General features: G+C 42.1%; 1 protein-coding gene across 2 annotated transcripts in view; it reads left to right on the top strand.

Moving 5' to 3' along the window:
• Positions 1–19943, top strand: part of Plce1 (phospholipase C epsilon 1) — a 286564-nt gene that overhangs the window by 219621 nt on the left and 47000 nt on the right. The window contains exons 8-16 of one of the 2 annotated variants that reach the window (XM_027407429.2): positions 1135–1810; positions 7682–7864; positions 8961–9078; positions 9781–9889; positions 12613–12735; positions 12828–12964; positions 15575–15813; positions 17220–17281; positions 17364–17529. In XM_027407429.2, coding sequence (XP_027263230.1) covers positions 1135–1810; positions 7682–7864; positions 8961–9078; positions 9781–9889; positions 12613–12735; positions 12828–12964; positions 15575–15813; positions 17220–17281; positions 17364–17529 — 1813 coding nt within the window. Of the gene's footprint in view, positions 1–1134; positions 1811–7681; positions 7865–8960; positions 9079–9780; positions 9938–12612; positions 12736–12827; positions 12965–15574; positions 15814–17219; positions 17282–17363; positions 17530–19943 lie in introns of both variants that reach the window. The other variant, XM_027407428.2, reaches the window with a different exon arrangement.

Genomic DNA, 19943 nt, shown 5'->3' with positions numbered 1-19943 from the left:
AGAAGCAAGGTCCTTTGGGTAAATGGCTGATTCTAGGATTGAAGCAGGGATGTGTGAGCCTGGCGTGTCCTATAGTGCTACAAAGTAGGAAGCTGTCAAAAGCAAAACAACAAATCACCTGAGTAAACCGATTTGAGTCTATGAAAGAAGCACATGCCAAAGGAGCTCCTAGTGGCCAAAGCAGCAAAATAAAGCGGTATTAAGTTATAACCCATTTAGAGCGCTATTTAAATATTGGTAAGTCCCTACAGTAAGGAGCTGACGTGTAAACGCAGCAAATGGGGAGAAGAGATAAAAACTCCTGTGCAAAAGAATTCCAAAAGTATAATTTATATAGCCCCTCCATTCCCTAAGAGGCAGAACATAGCACGCTCTCCTTCAGTGTAATCTGGACATAGTGACTTGCTTCTGATTAGTATATATGGAAAGGAACTTAAATTAATAGAATAACAGTAGAGTTGGACATGAGAAACACTGCCTCAGTCATGTTTCAGGTCAGCATCAGTGGGTTGCCATGTTGGAAGTATATGCAGTTTATAAAGTGTGATAATAATGGTTGTGTATCTCTGTACCATTCCTCGCCCATCCCCATAATTTTAGTCTAACTTTGAGCAAAATACCAGACAAATATTAATTAATTAATATCAAGATCATTAACAGCATGCCTGTGGTCAGGCTCCTTGATAAATATAAGACTGTAGAATATTGTTATAAATAAATTACCCTATAGTGGAACGCAATATGGAGCCAAATATAGATTGCTAAAGGGTAGTTTATTAATAAATTATACTCATGTGTGTCCGCTAGCCAGGCAGCAGGGAGTCCGCTTAGGCAGGTGGCAAGGAGCGAGAGAAGGGGCTCCACGTATGCATCCCTCACTCTTAAACCTTTCCCACATCACTCTGACCACGCCCTGCTTGGGCGTGGTCAGAGGCACCGGTCTCCAGCCCAAGCGGGTGTGGCCAGGATTTCCCCCTACATTACCCTATGGTGTTTAGCATTTTATATGTCCTATGCTTGTTTGAATTCACAACCAGATGGAAAAAAAAAACTGTCATTGTGTATGAAGAAAAGGCTTTGTGTTGGTCCCCTTCTGATTACCAGACAGAGCACATTGGTATCTGTTTCCATCAGGTTTATAATTGGAGATCTGCTGGATTCCGAAAATGACATCTTTGAGAAGTCCAAAGAATGTGACCTTCATGGATCAGAGGAGTCGCAGAAGGCCTTTGACCACGGGACAGAGCTCATCCCATGGTACGTGCTGTCCATCCAAGCCGACGTGCACCAGTTCCTCCTGCAGGGGGCCACAGTCGTCCACTATGACCAGGACACGCATCTCTCTGCCCGTTGCTTCCTCCAGTTGCAGCCTGACAATAGCACCCTGACCTGGATAAAGCCCCCCACCGCCTCCCCAGCTGCTGCCAGACCCAAGCTTGGTATGCTTAGTAATATGTCTGAACCCGGCAAGTTCCCATCACTGGGCAGTGCTGGGCTGAGTGGCCTGGCCGAGGGTATCCTGGATCTGTTTTCGGTGAAGGCTGTGTACATGGGACACCCAGGCATTGATATACACACTGTGTGTGTGCAGAACAAACTGAGTAGCCTGCTTCTCTCCGAGACTGGGGTAACACTGCTCTATGGACTTCAGACCACAGACAATAGACTCTTGCACTTTGTGGCACCAAAGCACACAGCTAAAATGATTTTCAGTGGATTGCTGGAACTCACGACAGCTGTGAGAAAGATAAGGAAGTTCCCTGACCAAAGACAGCAGTGGCTTCGGAAACAGTATGTCAGCCTCTATCAGGTAAGGACTGTGTCCAGCCCTCTCCCTTGAGTAGTGCAACCCTCAGGACCACACACTTGACATTTAAATACTAGGTTCCCAGCCCTGACACTCACTCTGTGTAAACTTGGGCAGCTTTCTTTAGCCTCCCAGGATCACAGTTTCCCTGTCTAAAAACTGGAACTGAGCTGTATTTGTCCATAGTGTGTGAGCTCATAGCATGTAAAGACAAAGTTAAATTAATCTGTATGTCCATGGTGGGCCACCTTACTATTTGGTATGGAAACAGTGACTGTGGTCATTGCCGTTCTCACATCTGGAAAGGAACCAGTTGATACAGGCGCTTCACCCACTGAAGGTTTCAGCTGAAAGCACCGTCACATGTCAGATGTGGTGGCACAAGCCTATCATCCCAACACTTCGGAGAATAAGGAAGGCTAAAGAGAAGGCTTTACCAACTAATTTATCCAATCTGGCTTCCCTAGCTTCTTCCAAGAGTGTAACCTGGGGGCATTTTTAATTAATTAGTGTGAAGTCTATTCCCCATGCTGGGAAAGGAAGAAGGTCACAGGACACCAGGAGATTGAAGGAATTTTTGAGGACTTTGTTCAACTCTGCTGCTCATTCAGTCCCTGCATTGGTGCTGCCATATTTAGAATTGTCTTGACTCCTCAGTTAACCCAGTGCTGAAAGTCCCTCATAGACATGCCCAGGGGTTTTTTTCCTCCAACTAACTCTTCAAGCTCAAAGCTCCCTGTGAACACACAAAGGCCAAGTATTTTAATTTCCACTTTACGTAAACTAACTAGCCCTGGCTCTGAGATATATACCATTAGTACCGCGTAAGTGACTCCTGCACATTAACACAGTGCTCAGTCATGCACTAGCACCAACATTTATTTTTTAATTTATAAGTTGCCTTTTGAACATCTGTGGGATTTTTCTCCAAAACTCTGTTAATAGTCCTATTAGAACATTACTGTATCACAAGTTTGGGAAAAGTGTATGTAGAAAATAAAAATAATCTTTTCACTTCAAAGTGAAAAATATAATGAAATCCAGGAAACTATGCAGTGATATTGATGGGGAAGGTGGAAGAGATGTGGACCCCTTAGCTTTGGCTTAAATTGTCAGGGGCAAAGCTAGGAGACCACACTGTTCAGTATTAAAATGGAGTTCTGAGAAGCTGTAAAACTCAAATAGATATCAGGTAAGCACCTTTAGTTGTAAGCAATGAATTCTAATTCTTTACTATAGGCAGAGGAAAAATACTTAACCAAAGGTTATGGATTAGTTTCATTGCCTTCATAGAAAAGAGATGTCAACATGTTTAACTACATAGATTTTTTTTTAATTTCTTTTCTTTTTCCAAGACAGGGTTTCTCTGTGCAGCCCTGGTTGTCCTGGAACTCACTCTGTAGACTAGGCTGGCCTTGAACTCAGAGATCCACCTGTCTCTGCCTCCCAAATTCTCGGATTAAAGGTGTATGCCACCACTGCCCAGGACTGTTTTATTTTTACTTTTTAATTAATTATGTATCTTTGTGTGTCTGTGTGTGGGTGGTTTGTGTGTATTCAAGTGCCAGTAAAGGACTTGGAGTTACAGGCAGGTGTGAGTCGCCATGTGTGTGTATTGGGGACCAAACTTGTCCTATAGAAGAGCAGTCAGTACTACTAACCACTGAGCCATGTCTCTAGCTCAGGTGGATCTTTTTTTTAATGAATCAGTTTCCTTGCCATAAACTTCTACATGAATTGATTGCTAAAACTAAGTATTTGTGTTCACTTATAAGCATAATTCATTCACAGTTTTAAAAAGAGAAAAGAAACTGTCTCCTTTATGTGTCCCAAACATGCTTATTGTTTAGTGTAAAATGAAAGGAAGAATCAATCACACTATATTTTAGTTTCCACAAAGCCTCCATGAGAGAGCAAACAAAAGTATTATCTTATGATCTGGTTTTCTTTTTCTTTTTTTAGCTTCTTTTATTTTTTATTTTTTTTTATGTTTGCATGGCTCTCTGTATTTATCCGTATGTGTGTAAGTGTACATTCATACCACTTTTCTTATAAATTTTATTTAAATTAGAAACAATCTTATTTTACATATCAATCCCAGTTTCCTCTCCCTTCTATCCTCCCATGGCCCCCTCCGACACCCCCATCCACTCCCCAGAGAGGGCGAGGCCTTCCATGAGGGGGACATCAAAATCTGTCAAGTCATTTGGGGCAGAGCCTAGGCCCTCTCCTGTGTATCTAGGCTAAGAGAGTATCCCTCCATGGGAAATGGGCTCCTGAAGCCCATGTGTGCACTAGGGATACATCCTGGTTCAACTGCCAGAGGCCCCATAAACTGCCCAGTGCTCCTAGCTGAAACATTCATGGGGCCTGGTTTGGTCCTATGTTGGTTCCCCAGCTGTCAGACTGGGGTCCGTGAGTTCCCAGTTGCTCAGGTCAGCTGTTTCTGTGGGTTTTCCGAGAGTGGTCTTGACCCCTTTGTTTGTCACTCCTCCCTCTCTACAACTGGATTCCAGGCATTTGGCTCAGTGCTTAGCTGTGGATGCCTGCTTCTGCTTCCATCAGCTACTGGGTGAAGGCTCTAGGATGGCATTTAAGATAGTCATCAATCTCATTATAGGGGAAGGACATTTAAGGTAGCCTCTCCACTATTGCTTAGATTCCTAGTTGGGGTCATCCTTGTGGATCTCTGTACAATTCCCTAGTGCCAGATTTCTCTTTAAACCTATAGTGGCTCCCTCTATTGATTTGTCTCTTTTCTTGTTCTCTTTCCTCTCCCCACTCAATCTTCCCGATCCCTCATGTTCTCCTCCCTGCTCCTCCTCTCCCCTCCTCTTTCTCTTACCTCCTTCCCCCCTCTTCCCATGCTCCCAATTTGTTCAGGGGCTCTTGACCCTTTCCCCTTCACTGGGGGACCATGTATGTCTCTCTTATAGTCCTCCTTGTTTCCTAGCCTCTCTGGAGGTGTGGATTGTAGGCTGGTAATCCTTTGCTCTATGTCTAATATCCATATATGAGTGAGTACATTCCATGTTTGTCTTTCTGTGACTGAGTTACCTCATTTAGGATGGTTTCTTCTAGTTGCATCCATTTGCCTGCAAATTTCAGTATTCCATTGTGTTTTTTTTTCCACTGAGTAGTACTCCGTTGTATAAATGTACTACATTTTCTTTATCCATTCTTCAGTTGAGGGGCATCTAGGTTGCTTTCAGGTTCTGACTACTACAAATAATGCTGCTATGAACATAGTTGAACACATGTTCTTGTGGTGTGAATGTGCATCTTTTGGGTATACACAAACTGCTGGATGTTGAGGTAGGCTGGTTCCCACTTTCCAGAGAAACCAAGATTATAATTTATATTACAACATTTTTCCTTCCCTTTCTTCCCTCCAGATCCTCCCACACACCCTTCAATTTCATGACATCTTTTATTTTTTGATAATTGTTACTGTATGTATATATGTATGTTATACACATATATATTCTTAAATATAACCTGTTCAGTCCATGTGGTACTGCCTGTATTGCATTTTCAGAGCTGACCATTTGGCACTGGGCAGCCAATTGTTGTCTTCCCTAAGGAAGACCACCCTCCCACCCCCAACTTTCCCCAGTTGTCTGTAGTTCTTTATGAATTGTTGAGGCTCTGGCCTGGTAGTCTTAAGAATAAATTATGCAGCATGTTGGGATAGTCTCAAATTAGGAAAACTGAAATAGCAGAGATTGGTCATGCTGATGATTCTTTCCTGTGTGACTTGTAGCAGATCTGTTAAAAACTTAAAAGTGCATGAGTTAAAAGAAGATGAATGAGCAAAAGTTCTGCAAAACTTTTGGCTCTATGTTCTTCAATAAGGCAGTTTGAGTCTTGTGTCAGGTGATATCTGTTCAGTTTGGAATATCCAGAATAGCTCATTAGTTCGTACTGTCTTCAGGAAGCCTGGGTCAGGTGGGGTTCCGTCATCCATGTTCATTTTCTCACACCTGGTAGTCCTATTCCTGGGTGCTGTGACATGTGCCTGTAGTCTCAGCTGTTGGGGAGGCTGGGGTGAAAGGCTCATGAGCTGGAATTTGGACTGTATATTAGTAGGACTCTGTGTTTTAAAAACTTCAGGGCGGGCTGGAGAGGTGGCTCAGAGGTTAAGAACACTGGTTGCTCTTCCAGAGGTCCTGAGTTCTATTCCCAGCAACCACATGGTGGCTCACAACCATCTACAATGAGATCTGATGCCCTCTTCTGGCATGCAAACAGAATACTGTATACATAATAAATACATAAATCTTAAATAAATAAATAAATAAATAAATAAATAAATAAATAAATAAATACTTCAGGGAGGAAGATTCTGATTGATATATTTGGCTCATGCATCAATCACAGGTTAAGGGCGCAATATTCCACTTTAATTGACAGATACATTAATATCTACTGAAAATTGATAAAATAGAAGCTAAAGAAGGAAGAAACAGACATAGAGGTCATAGATGTAAGTCACATTTCAGGTGGTCACCTAAAGATTTCTGCATCAAATATTTATAATTCTGCACCCTGGGACTATAACAGGATACACAAGGTGGAGTTCATAGGTTAAGTTATAAAGGCAGATAACCATTAGGGCAAAGAAACAAATGTACACAAAATCTTATTATCTGCATATATTTGCAATGAATCAAAATCTATGGGGGCAGGAAAGATTGTTCAGTGGTTAGAGTTCTCACTGCTCTTGCAGAGGACCCAAGTTCAGATCCTAGAATCCACATTAGAAGGTTCACAACTGCCTGCAACTCCAACTCCAAAGGCTCTGACACCCTCTTCTGGCCTGTGGGTCAATGGCACACATGTGCATCCATGCATGCATGTGTGCATGCACACACACACACACACACACACACACACACACACACACACACACACACGTGTGTACACACACACACACACACACACACACACACACACACACACAGGTGTACACACACACACAGAGAAATCATTTTAAAACATATTTGCAAATACTTTCTTGGGAGTATGAAGGAGGACTACCCTTAAAAGATTATAGTGCAAATAAAAGAAAAACAACAAAGAGCCGGGCGTTGGTGGCGCACGCCTTTAATCCCAGCACTTCGGAGGCAGAGGCCGGTGGATCTCTGTGAGTTTGAGACCAACCTGGTCTACAAGAGCTAGTTCCAGGACAGCCTCCAAAGCCACAGAGAAATCCTGTCTCAAAAAACAATAAATAAATAAATAAATAAAAGATTATAGTGCACATACATAAAAATGGGTAAATAGATGATAGATAGATAGATAGATTAGATAGATAGATAGATAGATAGATAGATAGATAGATAGATAGATAGATAGATAGATAGAATAAAAATAAAGGTTACAGGAAATAATAAATGGAAATAAATTTGAGGAAAAGTACTAAAGATTGACCCAGAGCCTCATAGATGCTAGACAATTTCCCAAGAATCATAATTTGGAAAGTCTTAAAGATTTCTGAAGTGCATTCTAGGTGAACACTTTACCAACTGAACTACACCCCCAGTCCCTAATGTGCAGTCTTAATGAATTTTCCCACAGGACTGGTTCCTGAATAATCTCAGAGACTGGGCCTGGAAGTGTTTTGTCTTGGTTTGTTTTCCCGCAGCTGATGGGTTAAAATACATCATTGACCTCGGATGTGATCAGGACAACTGGGGACACAATCAGCTCACCAACGGGAAATCCCTAGAGTCTGAACAGAGAATCACATGGGTGGCCAGATCCTGCTTCTCTAAATGCCTGAGCTTATCCAACTCTGGGAATTTACTGGGGTCGATAGTATTTACTCCCTGTTGCTGCTTGCTTGTGTGTTCAGCATATGGTTCTTTGTAGGAGGATGGTCGGTATGAAGGCCCAACCTTGGCTCATGCTGTGGAATTGTTTGGTGGCAGACGATGGAGTGCTAGAAACCCCAGCCCTGGAATGTCAGCAAAGAATGCTGAGAAGCCCGGCATGCAGAGAAACAACACCCTGGGCATAAGCACCACCAAGAAAAAGAAGAAAATGCTCATGAGGGTACAGTGAACTTGTTTATTAAGCATCATATCCAGCCTTCTAATACTACCATGCGGTCTACATTGCTGTAAGCCACCTGAGGTTATCTGAGTTGTGGACAAGATAAATTATAAAACAAGGAAGGGTCACAAGGGCTTGCCACATATCTTTCAGTTGCCAGGGTCAGTGTCAGGAATCAAGCAAGGAAAAGACACCAAGGAGAAACCAAAGTCCTTAAAAGTCTGCATTGGCTTAAACACAGTACTTAAGTAAATGTGAGTCACCTGAAAGAGCTGTCTGTATCAGTAGAGCAGTGAAAAATATAGGGCCAAGAGTAAGGACCTCAGAGTAGATGATACATGGTGGGTCTTGAAGTGTGTACAGGAGTTTTCCAAACACAACACAAAGGAAGGCATCTGTTGCAGGGGAGAGAGCAGGGGGGCCTTTGCTTATTCCTCTCACATACAGAGGTATATGTGAGAGGCTGGAGCACAAGTTCTGTAGTGGGTAATGAAGGACTGGAAAAGAAAAAGGATAGTAGCAGGCAGGGATCACTCCTGTAATCCCAGCATGCCAGGGGCTAGGACAGGAGGACGGAAGTAAGTTCAACCAAGGCCAGCTTGGGGTTACAAAGTAAGACATTTGTCTCCAAATAAAATCACACAAAAAGAAAGTAGAAAAAAGATCACATTATGAAGACCCACAATGCTACATATGAAACAAAACAAAATATAGTAGCACTGTGTATTGTTACTTGTATAGTGTATATTTTCATTATGACATAATGCATTTGTTTCATAGCTATCTAAAACAGTACTGCACTTTGCCCAGGGTCATAGAACTTCATTGCTTCTTACTATGTCTGTCCCAGAGATTCCAGGGGTGTGCATCCTTTCTCCAGCCTCCTTTTCTTGGGGAGACACTGCTTCACAGTGAAGAGCACACTGGATGAAATGACCTGAGGTCACTTGGGCAGCCTTAACGTGGGTCTTTACTGGTCTCACCAGGTCAGACAAGATTGAGGGACATAGGCCAGAAAGCAGAAACCTACCTGCACTAAAGCATTGGGGGAGAGTGATACAGTCCAGGAGCAATACAGTAAGATTTCTGCTTCCAGGGAGAGAGTGGAGAGGCAACTGACGATGAAATGGTGACCCGAAAAGCCAAAATGTACAGAGAGTGTCGAAGCCGGAGCGGTTCTGATCCTCAGGACATTAACGAACAAGAGGAGTCGGGTAATGCATTGTGCTCACATCTGGACTCTGACTTTTATGGAAAAGAACATAGATTTAGCTTTCTGCTGTAATTTCAATTTGATGTTATGGGAATTTTTCTTTACATTCCTTTAAAAACATTTGTGTGTGGACACATGTGTGGGTGCCTTCAGAGCCCAGAAGAGCATCGGATCCCCTGGAGCTGGAGTTACAGGTAGCTATGCAAGGTCTGATGTGGGTACTAGAAATGGACCTGGAGTTCCCTGCAAGACCAGCAAGTGCTCTTAACTCCTGAGCCATCTCTCTAGCCCCCGGTGGGCATTCTTAAGAAAAATTATTGGTCTTGATGAGATGTGAAACCTAAGAGGTATTTCTACAAACACACTCCGCTTGAAAGAAAGTCCTCATCAGCTTGCCATTATTGGTAGATAATATTAGCTACACAGGATGCAACTGACCGGATGTCAGTGCTTTTAAAAGCATGCCTGGATGTCACGGCCACACCCATGACCAAGTCATTTATTTATTCTTTGCCAAGGCCTTGGGCATCTGTGTACTTCTTTAAACTCCCAGGTTAGCTTGTAGCCTGCTGAGAACCCACCAGATTGACCCATTCATCAAAGCATTTAGATGTTTCTTACATAAAAATCAATTGTGTGGATTGAAAGTAGGAGCTAAGTCATCATCTCTTTTTTTTTCTTTTTTTTTTTTTTATCCCTGCAGAAGCCAGTGTCATCACCAACCCTCCCAACCCCCTCCATTCCAGAAGAGCTCACTCTTTGACCACGGCTGGGTCCCCCAACTTGGCTACCGGGATGTCATCTCCCATCAGGCCAGTCTCCTCCCCTGTGCTGTCTTCTTCAAACAAGAGTCCCTCCAGGTGGGGCCTTAACATGATGAAACAGGGGATCTCCATGTCACTCCAGCAGTGAGGAAGGGCATGTGCCTTGCTCTCTATGCAAAGCTTGTCTCTAGTTCTAACTCACAGTTAAACAGAAAAACCCCTAACTGAAAATTATTCTGATTTTCCTAATTCTGTAATCGTAGTTTCTCCTACTGCTATATTCCCTTCTAATTGTTTGAGAGAGAGCAGTCCTTCCAAGGTCAGAGGCAGCAATAAAAAGCCAAGCCATGATAACCTAAATCAGCACCATCTAGTTACTCTCACATGTAGTCATTTAACATAAAGCTTCAATTCTTCAAAATTAAATTGGAAAATCAATTCCTGGCCCACTTTTTAATTGCAGCACAGGTGGCTAATGCCGCCTCAGCTGAACTCTGCAGATTGAGAGCACGTGTATCACCGCAGCATGTTCTTTCTATCTGATAGCCCCACTCTAGGGGGAAACATGGATTTGAGTGTACACTGCCTGACCTTACTTACAGTGAAATACACACCATGCTTTTCTGACATGTGGTAGGAGTTATTCTGACCTGGAGCAGTAAATTTAAGTATTGCAACAAGCTGGGTATCTTTATCCAAACCCAAAGCTGGGATTGCGGCAAATGATCTTGTAAGGATCACAGACTTAGAAGTCTCTGCCTCTGCTGGCCAATGACTGCACTCACCTTTAATCTTAGCATTTGAGAGGTAGGAGGATCTCTGTGAATTGGAGGCTGGTCAAGCCTACATAGCTAGCTAGTTCCAGGCCTGCCCAGGCTGCATAGTGGGACCCTGTCTCAAAAACAAACAAAACACTCTACATCTTAGAAACAGAAGTAACAATAAAATGAAAAGCTGCCAAAGGGAACCGGATTGCCACTCCATACACAACAGCTAAAGAAATGTGGAAGACCCAGGCAGAGCCAATGTAAAGCAGGTCCTGTTCACTGTGCCACAGAGAGGTGGGTCTCAGCAGACAGACACTGGCTTTGGAAATGTTCAACACACACTACTTGAATGCGCACACATACAGACACACCTGGTGTAATCCTCTCATCGGCTTTCTCCTTAACGTTGACACAAACTCTTTATCTTTTAAAGGGATGAATTCCCTCACACCTGGAGTGACAAACTTGCACTTTAGTCTTTATGCATTCAATCCCACCATTGGTAAAGATGAATCAAAGATTAAATGACTCTCTTTATTACTCTTGCAACTTGTTCCACAAATTCAGATTTATAATAAAACTGAAAATAGTTGCAACCCTTTATATTTTCAGCCCATTCTGGAACCTGGATATATAAGATAGAAAAACCACCTGGATTAAGGGTATTTGCCTTTTATTTAAGTCACTTGTGAGCAGGGAAAGGCAGAAGAGAGTGATGGAGAAGAAACTAACATGCCAGATCTAAGGTCAAAGGCTCAGCCCCAGGGGACAGGGCCACTTCCTATTTACAAGTTCTAGGATAGAAGGAAGGAAGACAGGAGTAACACCAGCCTGAACCCTGTTAAAGGACAAAGAGAGACTGGGTCCCTTAGTCAGACAGTCCCGCAGCCGAGGGTGGAACTGTAAAAGAGAAAGACAGGGAACTCACTTGTGTAATTGGAGCATGTTGCAATGATAAAGAACTATTCATGTCTTCCTGAACTTGTACCCTAAGTTGCACACACCACACACGGCTTAAATCCATCCATTTGTGATGCTCTCCCATCCAGAGAGGTGACTATCAGATAGTAACACTAAATAATTTTCAGTCAGGCAACACTGGTAGCAGAATTGAAAGTAGACTGGCTACTCGGTGTCCTTTATACTTTCTTATACATTAACACTTGAAATACCCCTCTGCTGCTACCCACCCCAAAAAATCTAAGCCTTCCTCAAAAGAAAAAAGAAAGAAAGAAAGATCCTGTTAATTGATTTGACTGAAAGCCATAGTTGAAACATTTCTTCTGCTACTTTGAGTAATAAAAAGTATAATGAAATGGCCAGATTGAATATTTGCCTGAGAGCGGTGATATTTTTATAGTGAATGGATGTAGCCTGGGTAGGTGCAGATGGGCTCCAAGGCAGGGTTGGCTTCTTTCCATTCTTAATATTTTTCTGACTCACATTTTCCACTAATATTAAAAGCTCTTCCCTGTTTTCATTGAAGACCTGGTTAAAAAAGGAAAAAGAAAGACACTGATGCATTTCAAACTTGCCTCCTGGATGTGTTTCCATCATTTAGAATACAGAAAAGAACATGAACTATTTCCCATACATTATGAATGAGGAATTTGCCGATCTTTGTTTTTGGTTTTGGTTTTTTGGGTTTGGGGTTTTTTTGTTTGTTTGTTTGTTTCTGTTTTTGTTTTTGTTTTTGTTTTTGTTTTGACATGATTTTTCTTCAGACACACTGAATTTAGGAGATTCCCCAGATTTATCAATTTTTGTTTCCAAAGAGCTGTTCTGTTAGTGAAGGAATATTAGCTCAGGGTTTTGTCCCCATTGAATAAACTGGAAACACTGTTACCAGTACATATTTATACCCTCTGATGTGATGTTGATTAAGGGAAATAAAGAGTCGGAGATATAGTATTGTTTCAGTTTTTGCTCAGATTGTCATCAGAGACTGTTGAGCAGAATGACTCCGGGTGTGCTTTTGCCAGTGACAGCCATGTTTCTCTGCAGTGCCTGGAGCAGCAGCAGCTGGCATGGGCGGATCAAAGGAGGGATGAAGGGCTTCCAGAGCTTCATGGTTTCAGACAGTAACATGAGTTTCATTGAATTTGTCGAGCTGTTCAAATCATTCAGGTAGGACGTGGACTTTCTTCTTTCCTACTCTTTGTCAGGCCCACAGTTGGGTGACAGCTCTAAATGGGGGGTGTCTTCCATTCCTCCCTCAGCGTAAGGAGCCGCAAGGACCTGAAGGACATCTTTGACATATACTCTGTGCCCTGCAATCGGTCTGCCTCTGAGTCAGCCCCCCTGTACACCAACCTGACCATTGAAGAAAACACCAGTGACCTTCAGCCTGACCTAGGTTAGTTTAACATTTTAGGACTTTCCTTTGGGAGCTTTCTCTCCAAAAAACCAAGGTCCACACAAATGTTCAGCCTGCTATTCATGGTGTGCTGTTAACCTGGAGCTTTTGAAACACTTGAGAATTGTCTCCAAGCTCATTTGGTGTCAAGGGGTGGGCAGGTGTTGTGGGAAATCCATTGTCACATAGTTCTTTTGGCGCTTAGTTAAAACTGGGGTATTTGTCTAAGAATACCCTTGGTCACTCTGACAACCTTGCTGCCTTTCCCAACCACTTCCAAATGTCCACAAGGATGGGACTGTGTCTTAATTGAAAAACACCAGTGTCTGTCCTACCCATAGATAAGTGCTTGCTCAGGCCCAGGCAGTGATTGTCTGTCCTTTGTCAAGGGGAGTCTTTGGCCACCTCAGCAGAGTGCTCCTGTGTGAACATGGAGGATGTTTTTTTCTTCCTTTGTTAACCAGAATGTCTCCTTCTATCCCACTTATACCATTTCAGTAAGCCTATCATTTATCTCCTAAGTTCTTGACAGAGCATGCGCGTGCAAAGTTCTTGACAGAGCGTGCGCGTGCGCGCCCACACACACACACACACACACACACACACACACACACACACACACCCCTCTTTTTTCATGTACTTACTTCATAATTACTTATAACCTTATATTGTCCTGATTCACTATTGTACAGCTCTCAAAACATGCGTGCCCACAGACTAACCAAGTAATTACATCTTTTAAATCATCACATTTTATCTTATAGACCCATTGTAGGTTTCTGGAAAATGAAAAGAAATCATAGAGTCCCATACACTGGCCCCTGCGCACCTGTGTAGATATCTGTCCACACAAGCTTTCCCTGTTTGTGATACCCTGCATTAGTAAAATACATTTGTTACAATCCTAAGTGGAGTCCATGGTTTTCCTGAGAGTTGTGCATCCCTGGGTCCTACAAATGGTGACATGTATGCACGGCAGTGTTAGGCAGAACAGCTTTGCTGCCCTGAAAATCTCTGTCCCACCTTTTCAGTTTTCCCTCCTTCCTTCCCTGTAAGCCCCTGGCTGCCACCAATTCTGTTACTATTCCATAACTGTGCCCTCTCCAGGATATAGCACATCATTGAAATCCTACAGTATGTAGTTTTTTAGGATGACTTTTCCCCCACTGGGCAATATGCATTTTCATTGCTTTTTCTTTTCAACTCAATGGCTAATTTATTTTCAGTTGAATAATATTCCATTGTATAGACATCCTGCTATCAACATTTGTATGCTTGAATTTTTTTCTTTTTTATTTAAATTAGAAACAATCTTATTTTGCATATCAGTCCCAGGTCCCTCTCCCTCCCACCCTCCCATTTCCTCCACCAACCCCCATCCCATTCCCCCCATCCACTCCTCAGGGAGAGCGAGGCCTTCCATGGGGGAATCATTAAAGTCTGTCACTTCATTTGGGGCAGAGCCTAGGCCCACCCCCATGTATCTAGGCTGAGAGAGTATCCCTCTATGGGGAATGGGCTCCCAAAGTCCATTCATGCACTAGGGATAAATACTGTTCCACCACCAGAGGCCCTATAGACTGCCCAGGCCTCCTAACTGACACCCACATTTTAGGGGGCCTGGTTCAGTTCTATGCTGGTTCCCCAGCTGTCTAACTGGGGTCCGTGTATGCATGATTTTATGTGTCGATTATGTTTTATAACCTTTTGGCTGAGTACCTAAGCATGCTAGATTTTATGGTAAGCCTCTGTTTCGCACTATAAGAAATTGCCACATTGTCTTCCCAAATGTAAAATGACAGTATGATGGCTTCTTGTTGAAACAAATGTACCCTTTACATAGGGTCCAACTATGCTCTTTGATCATTTACCAAAATGAATTTCATTTTTTATTCTTCTACATATCATATTTGTTGTCCAAAAGTTGCTATTACCAAAATGAATTTTAAGATAGTATTGATGCAAAATCTATATACAGATGTTCATAATTACAAATTTAAAAATACAGAAAAGCTCTAGTAGTATGTTTCTTGGTTCTCTTCCAAAAGAAAAGCTCAGAAGCAGTTATTCTCAAAACAAACATACAAAAACACTGGGCCAGAGATGGCTCAGAGTTGAAAATATTGCTGACCTCCTGGAGACCCAAGTTCAGAATCCAGTACTCATGTTGGGTGGTTCACAACCATATATGACTCTAGGCCGAGGGGTCCTGACACCCTCGCCTCCAAGGGCACCTACCCTCACATGTATATACCCACCCACAAACACACATACACATAACTTTTTAAATCTTTTTTTAATCTAAATTTGAGCTAGATGAGATGCTGCATACCTTTAATCCCAGCCCTCGGAAATCAGAAGCAGGTAGGTCTCTGTGAGTTTGAGGCCAGCCTGGTCTACAGAGTGAGTTCTAGGCTGAGCATCTTCCCAGCCCCTAGGTTCTTTCATCTATTCATGGATTTGTTTTTATTTTTCCCTCTACTGTCAGAAGCCAACAATACACACTGACTTTGGCACTTTACTTAAACAGTTTCGCCAGGGCATTGACTCCAGATGAACTCCGTCAAAAGGCTTCTGGATAATCCATTGCTATGGGTGGCTGTGTTTCAGATTTGCTGACCAGAAACGTCTCAGACTTGGGGCTGTTCATTAAGAGTAAACAGCAGCTTTCTGACAACCAGAGGCAGATATCTGATGCTATTGCTGCAGCCAGTATTGTGACTAATGGCACTGGAATTGAGAGCACATCCCTGGGCATATTCGGGGTTGGTATACTCCAGCTCAATGACTTCCTGGTGAATTGCCAAGGAGAACACTGCACGTATGATGAAATTCTCAGCATCATCCAGGTATCACGTGTATGGCATGTCTCTTGACTGATCTGATAATATGATGCTAAGCATTTTGTTCTGTTTATATGTTTTCCCAAAGCCTTCATTATCTGGGGTCCAAATAGTTTCTTTTAATTCCAAGTCCATAGGTATTCTTATTTATCATATAATTAACATAGGTCCTAGGGCATCTCTGACTCAATGGCAATTACAAAAAAAAAAAAAAAATTGTGCCAGATTCCTTCTTGCTGTTCTAACACATGCAGCAGTCTATATTTTCAGTCTGTCACTTAACACCTATTTGTCAGCTCCTACTCTGCAGTCTGTGTTTCAAGAGCTGGGATATAGTACTGGATAAAGTTTCATTCTTCTGTGCAGCTTACACTTTGAGGCGTGAGGCAAACAACTTCAAGAATGAGTGGTTTCTAAGAAATGAGCAGGGTAGTGATAACAGGAAGGTTGAGCTGGAGAGGGGATGAGCTCTGAGTTGAGTCAATTGAAGTTCTGAGGGAAGAGGATTCTCAGAGAAGCATAAGGAGATAGCTCAAACCCTGGCGCAGGAGGGAGCTGGGGATTTATGAGGAGCATCCAAAAAGCTAGCGTAATCAGAGCCAGGTAAGACTGGCAAATGCGATTTCAGGCAGGTATCCAAAGGCCAGCTCATCTAGGACTTTTAGACCACGGGACGGATGGAGATTGTCCGTGTGAAACAGGAAGCTTGGGGAAATTTGAAGCAGGAGGGCGCATGATTTATGCTTGAAAGGGTCACCGTGAGCCCATTCGGGGATAACCATGCTGATGAGGGATGGAGACTGGTGAATGGTAGAAACTGCCGGAGCAACCCAGGCAAGAGAAGGTAGCTGTCTAAAGGGCAGCAGCTACGGGAGTGAAACTTCACTGTGGCAGGGCCTCAGGCAGCAGAATGGGGTTAATCGCCTGATTGGGAATCCGTGGAGTATCTGGGTAGCCTTTAGATTTAACCGCTAAAAGTGCTAAAACCGGGGGACCACTGTGACTCAGTTGAGTGTAAGTTTGGTACGGGTTATGCCTAGAGAATCAGCTCGTGCCCCCTCCCACTGCTGGATGGTAGTTGCCATTATTATCCTCACCTTCACCTCACTAACGCACAGTGTTTTCAAATAAATCAGCCTTATTCTTCTCTCTTGCTCCTTTTCTTTCTATTAAGTAAATATGCTTGGTATAATAAACTCACATATAATAAATATTTTCTTTTGGACTAAAAACTACATCTTACCACTACATAACTAAATTAGTTCAAATATTTGGTTTAGACGTTTCCTAATGAAAACAGAAGAGCTTTTTTAAAAAATGATGTGGTGTTATTTCCCCCTTCTTAGTTTTCTTTACCTAAAAAAAAAAAAAAAAAAAAAAAAATGCCTTTTTTTTTTTTTAATCCCTTGCAGAAATTCGAGCCTAGCGTCAGTATGTGTCATCAGGGCCTAATGTCGTTTGAAGGGTTTGCAAGGTAACACTTCAGATCCCCTTTGCACGTGACTTAAGAGTTCGCATTGCTCTTGTGCAGCCCTAAGAAAGTGTGTTTCATCCAGGTTTCTGATGGATAAAGATAATTTCGCCTCAAAAAATGATGAGTCGCAAGAGAACAAGAAGGAACTGCAGCTCCCCCTCTCCTACTACTACATTGAGTCTTCACACAATACCTACCTCACAGGCCATCAGCTCAAGGGAGAGTCCTCCGTGGAGCTGTACAGCCAGGTATGGAGAATGCTGACTGAGTGTGGCTCGCGTGACGCTTTCTTAACATGTAACCCCCAAACTACAAAAACTTGCCCCCAGACTCCTTTGAAGAGCTTGTAAACTGTGATGTGGAAATATAAGAAGCCGTCATGTGTGGGAAAACGGGCTATACATACATACAGCGGTTGTTTTCTTTGCTTCTTTCTACCCATTTGTTTGTTTGTTTTCCCCTCTGTCTATACTTATCCTTCATAGTAGACAAAGAAAGAAGAAAGCATTTGAGACTCACAGCTTTTAGATCTTAGTCGGAGCTACTCCTACTAAAATTAAATTTTCCCATGGGAAAGCTATCCAATCATTTCACTAAATGCTAAATAAATCCATATATTGTGGTGGGAAAGCATAGTAAGAAATGCAACTTTCTTACGGAGTTAATCCCAAAATGTTGTTTGTTTTGCTTTGCTTTGCAATTTGTTGGACAATCAATCCATCCCTATGGCAACGAGCTAAAGAAAAAGCTGCACAGACTGGAGGCGCTTTCCTCCAGGCTGCATTGCATGAGAATGTTCTGGGAAACAGTGGACTCTGTGGACTGGGAAAGGCACATCCTTTGACCTGACCAGCCAGCTCTCAGTCACTTATGTGCCTGTCTGCGTTACACTGTCTGAAGCTTCCTCCTCTGATGTCCATTTTCTCAGCTCCACCCAGACAGCAAGAAAGAGCCAGGTTGGGTCCAGGGAATGTAAGTGTGTTTCAGTGCTTGTGGGTCCAAGTTTGAAAACTGTACTTATATTGTACTCACACAACCCCAGAGACAGTGAGATTTGCTGTTCTCCAGATTGGTCCAGTATTCACAGAAGACTATGACACAGTTTTGTTTTGTTTTGTTTTTTTTCCCCAAAGTTTGTTCGGCACAGAATGTGTTTTAATCTCTGAACTCTAAGGAATCTTTATAATGAAGTGAAAATGTGTTCTCAGAGTGGTGATCTTCAGTGTAGGACTCTGTCAAGGGCCCACATCTGCTTATACTGAGATGAAAAAGCCTCAGCTAGAAGGCGCTGTATCCTGCCACAGCTCTGCTAACAGACTATTGGCCAGTCTTTTATGGGCTTCACACATTGGCCGCTTATTTGCACAAAGAGCTCTGAAGTCAAAAAATGTTTATGGAACTACATTTTTTGTGAGATGGCACAGAGAGTTAAGACACTTGCCACCAAACCTGATGACAGAATTCAGACCCTGGAACCCACATGATAGAAGGAGAGACCTCCCGCAAGTTGTCCTCTGACTTCCCTATGTGCCATGACATTCATAGGCACACACAAAAAAATAAGTAAATAAAAAATAAATGTAAATTGTAAAAGTTTACAATCCATTGTTCTGTGGGAAATATATATGTATATCTTTGTATCTAAAATGCTGTCTATATTTTATATGTACATACACATATTCATAGGGGTGTGTGTGTGTGTGTGTGTGTGTGTGTGTGTGTGTGTGTGTGTTTATCTATGACTGTGAGTTCATTCCTCACAGAAAAACAATCATGGACCATTTCTGAGCTTTGATTTCCAATTCATGTTTGACTTTAAGAAAATTTTAACTACTTAATATTCTACCCGAAGCAGAAATTATCTCAGCTTCAGTGTATCTGGTCTTATGTTGAGGTCTTTGATCCACTTGGACTTGAATTTTGTAAATGGTGATAAGTACATTTTTCTATATGCCGACATCCAGTTAGACCATCACCATTTATTGAAGATGCTTTCATTTTTCCATTGTATATTTCTGCCTCCTTTATCAAAACTCAGGTGTCCATAGGTGTATGCACTTATATCTGGGTCTTTGATTGGTTTCCATTGAGCAATATGTCTATTTTTATGTCAACACCATGTAGTTTTTGTTACTATAGCTCTGTAGTACAACTTGGAATTAGGGATGGTGATGCTTCTGGAAGTTCTTTTATTATTCAGGATTGTTTTAGCTATCCTGGCTTTTTTGTTTTTCCATAAGAAGTTGAAAATTGTCCTCTTAAGGCCTGTAAAAAGTTGTGTTGGAATTTTAATAGGTATTGCATTGAATCTGTATATTGGTTTTGGTAGGATGGATGTTTTTATTTCGTTAATTCTACCTTTTCATGAGCATGGGAGATCTTTCCATCTTTTAATATTTTCTTCAATTTCTTTCTTCAAAGACTTAAAAGTTTTTGTTCAGATTCTTTCACTTGAGTGGTTAGAGTTACCCCCAAGATATTCTATATTATTTGACACTATTGTGGAGATGTTGTTTCCTGGATTACTTTCTCAGTGTATTTGTAATTTGTATATAGGAGGGCTACTGATTTTTTTTTTTCAGTTAATCTTGTATCCAGCCACTTTGCTGAAAATGTTGATCAGCTATAGGAGTTCTCTGAGAGAATTTTTTAGGGTCACTTA

Source organism: Cricetulus griseus, chromosome 3 (assembly GCF_003668045.3).
Source record: "Cricetulus griseus strain 17A/GY chromosome 3, alternate assembly CriGri-PICRH-1.0, whole genome shotgun sequence".
NCBI classification, from domain to species: Eukaryota; Metazoa; Chordata; class Mammalia; order Rodentia; family Cricetidae; genus Cricetulus; species Cricetulus griseus.
This window is presented reverse-complemented; position numbering and strand designations above follow the sequence as displayed.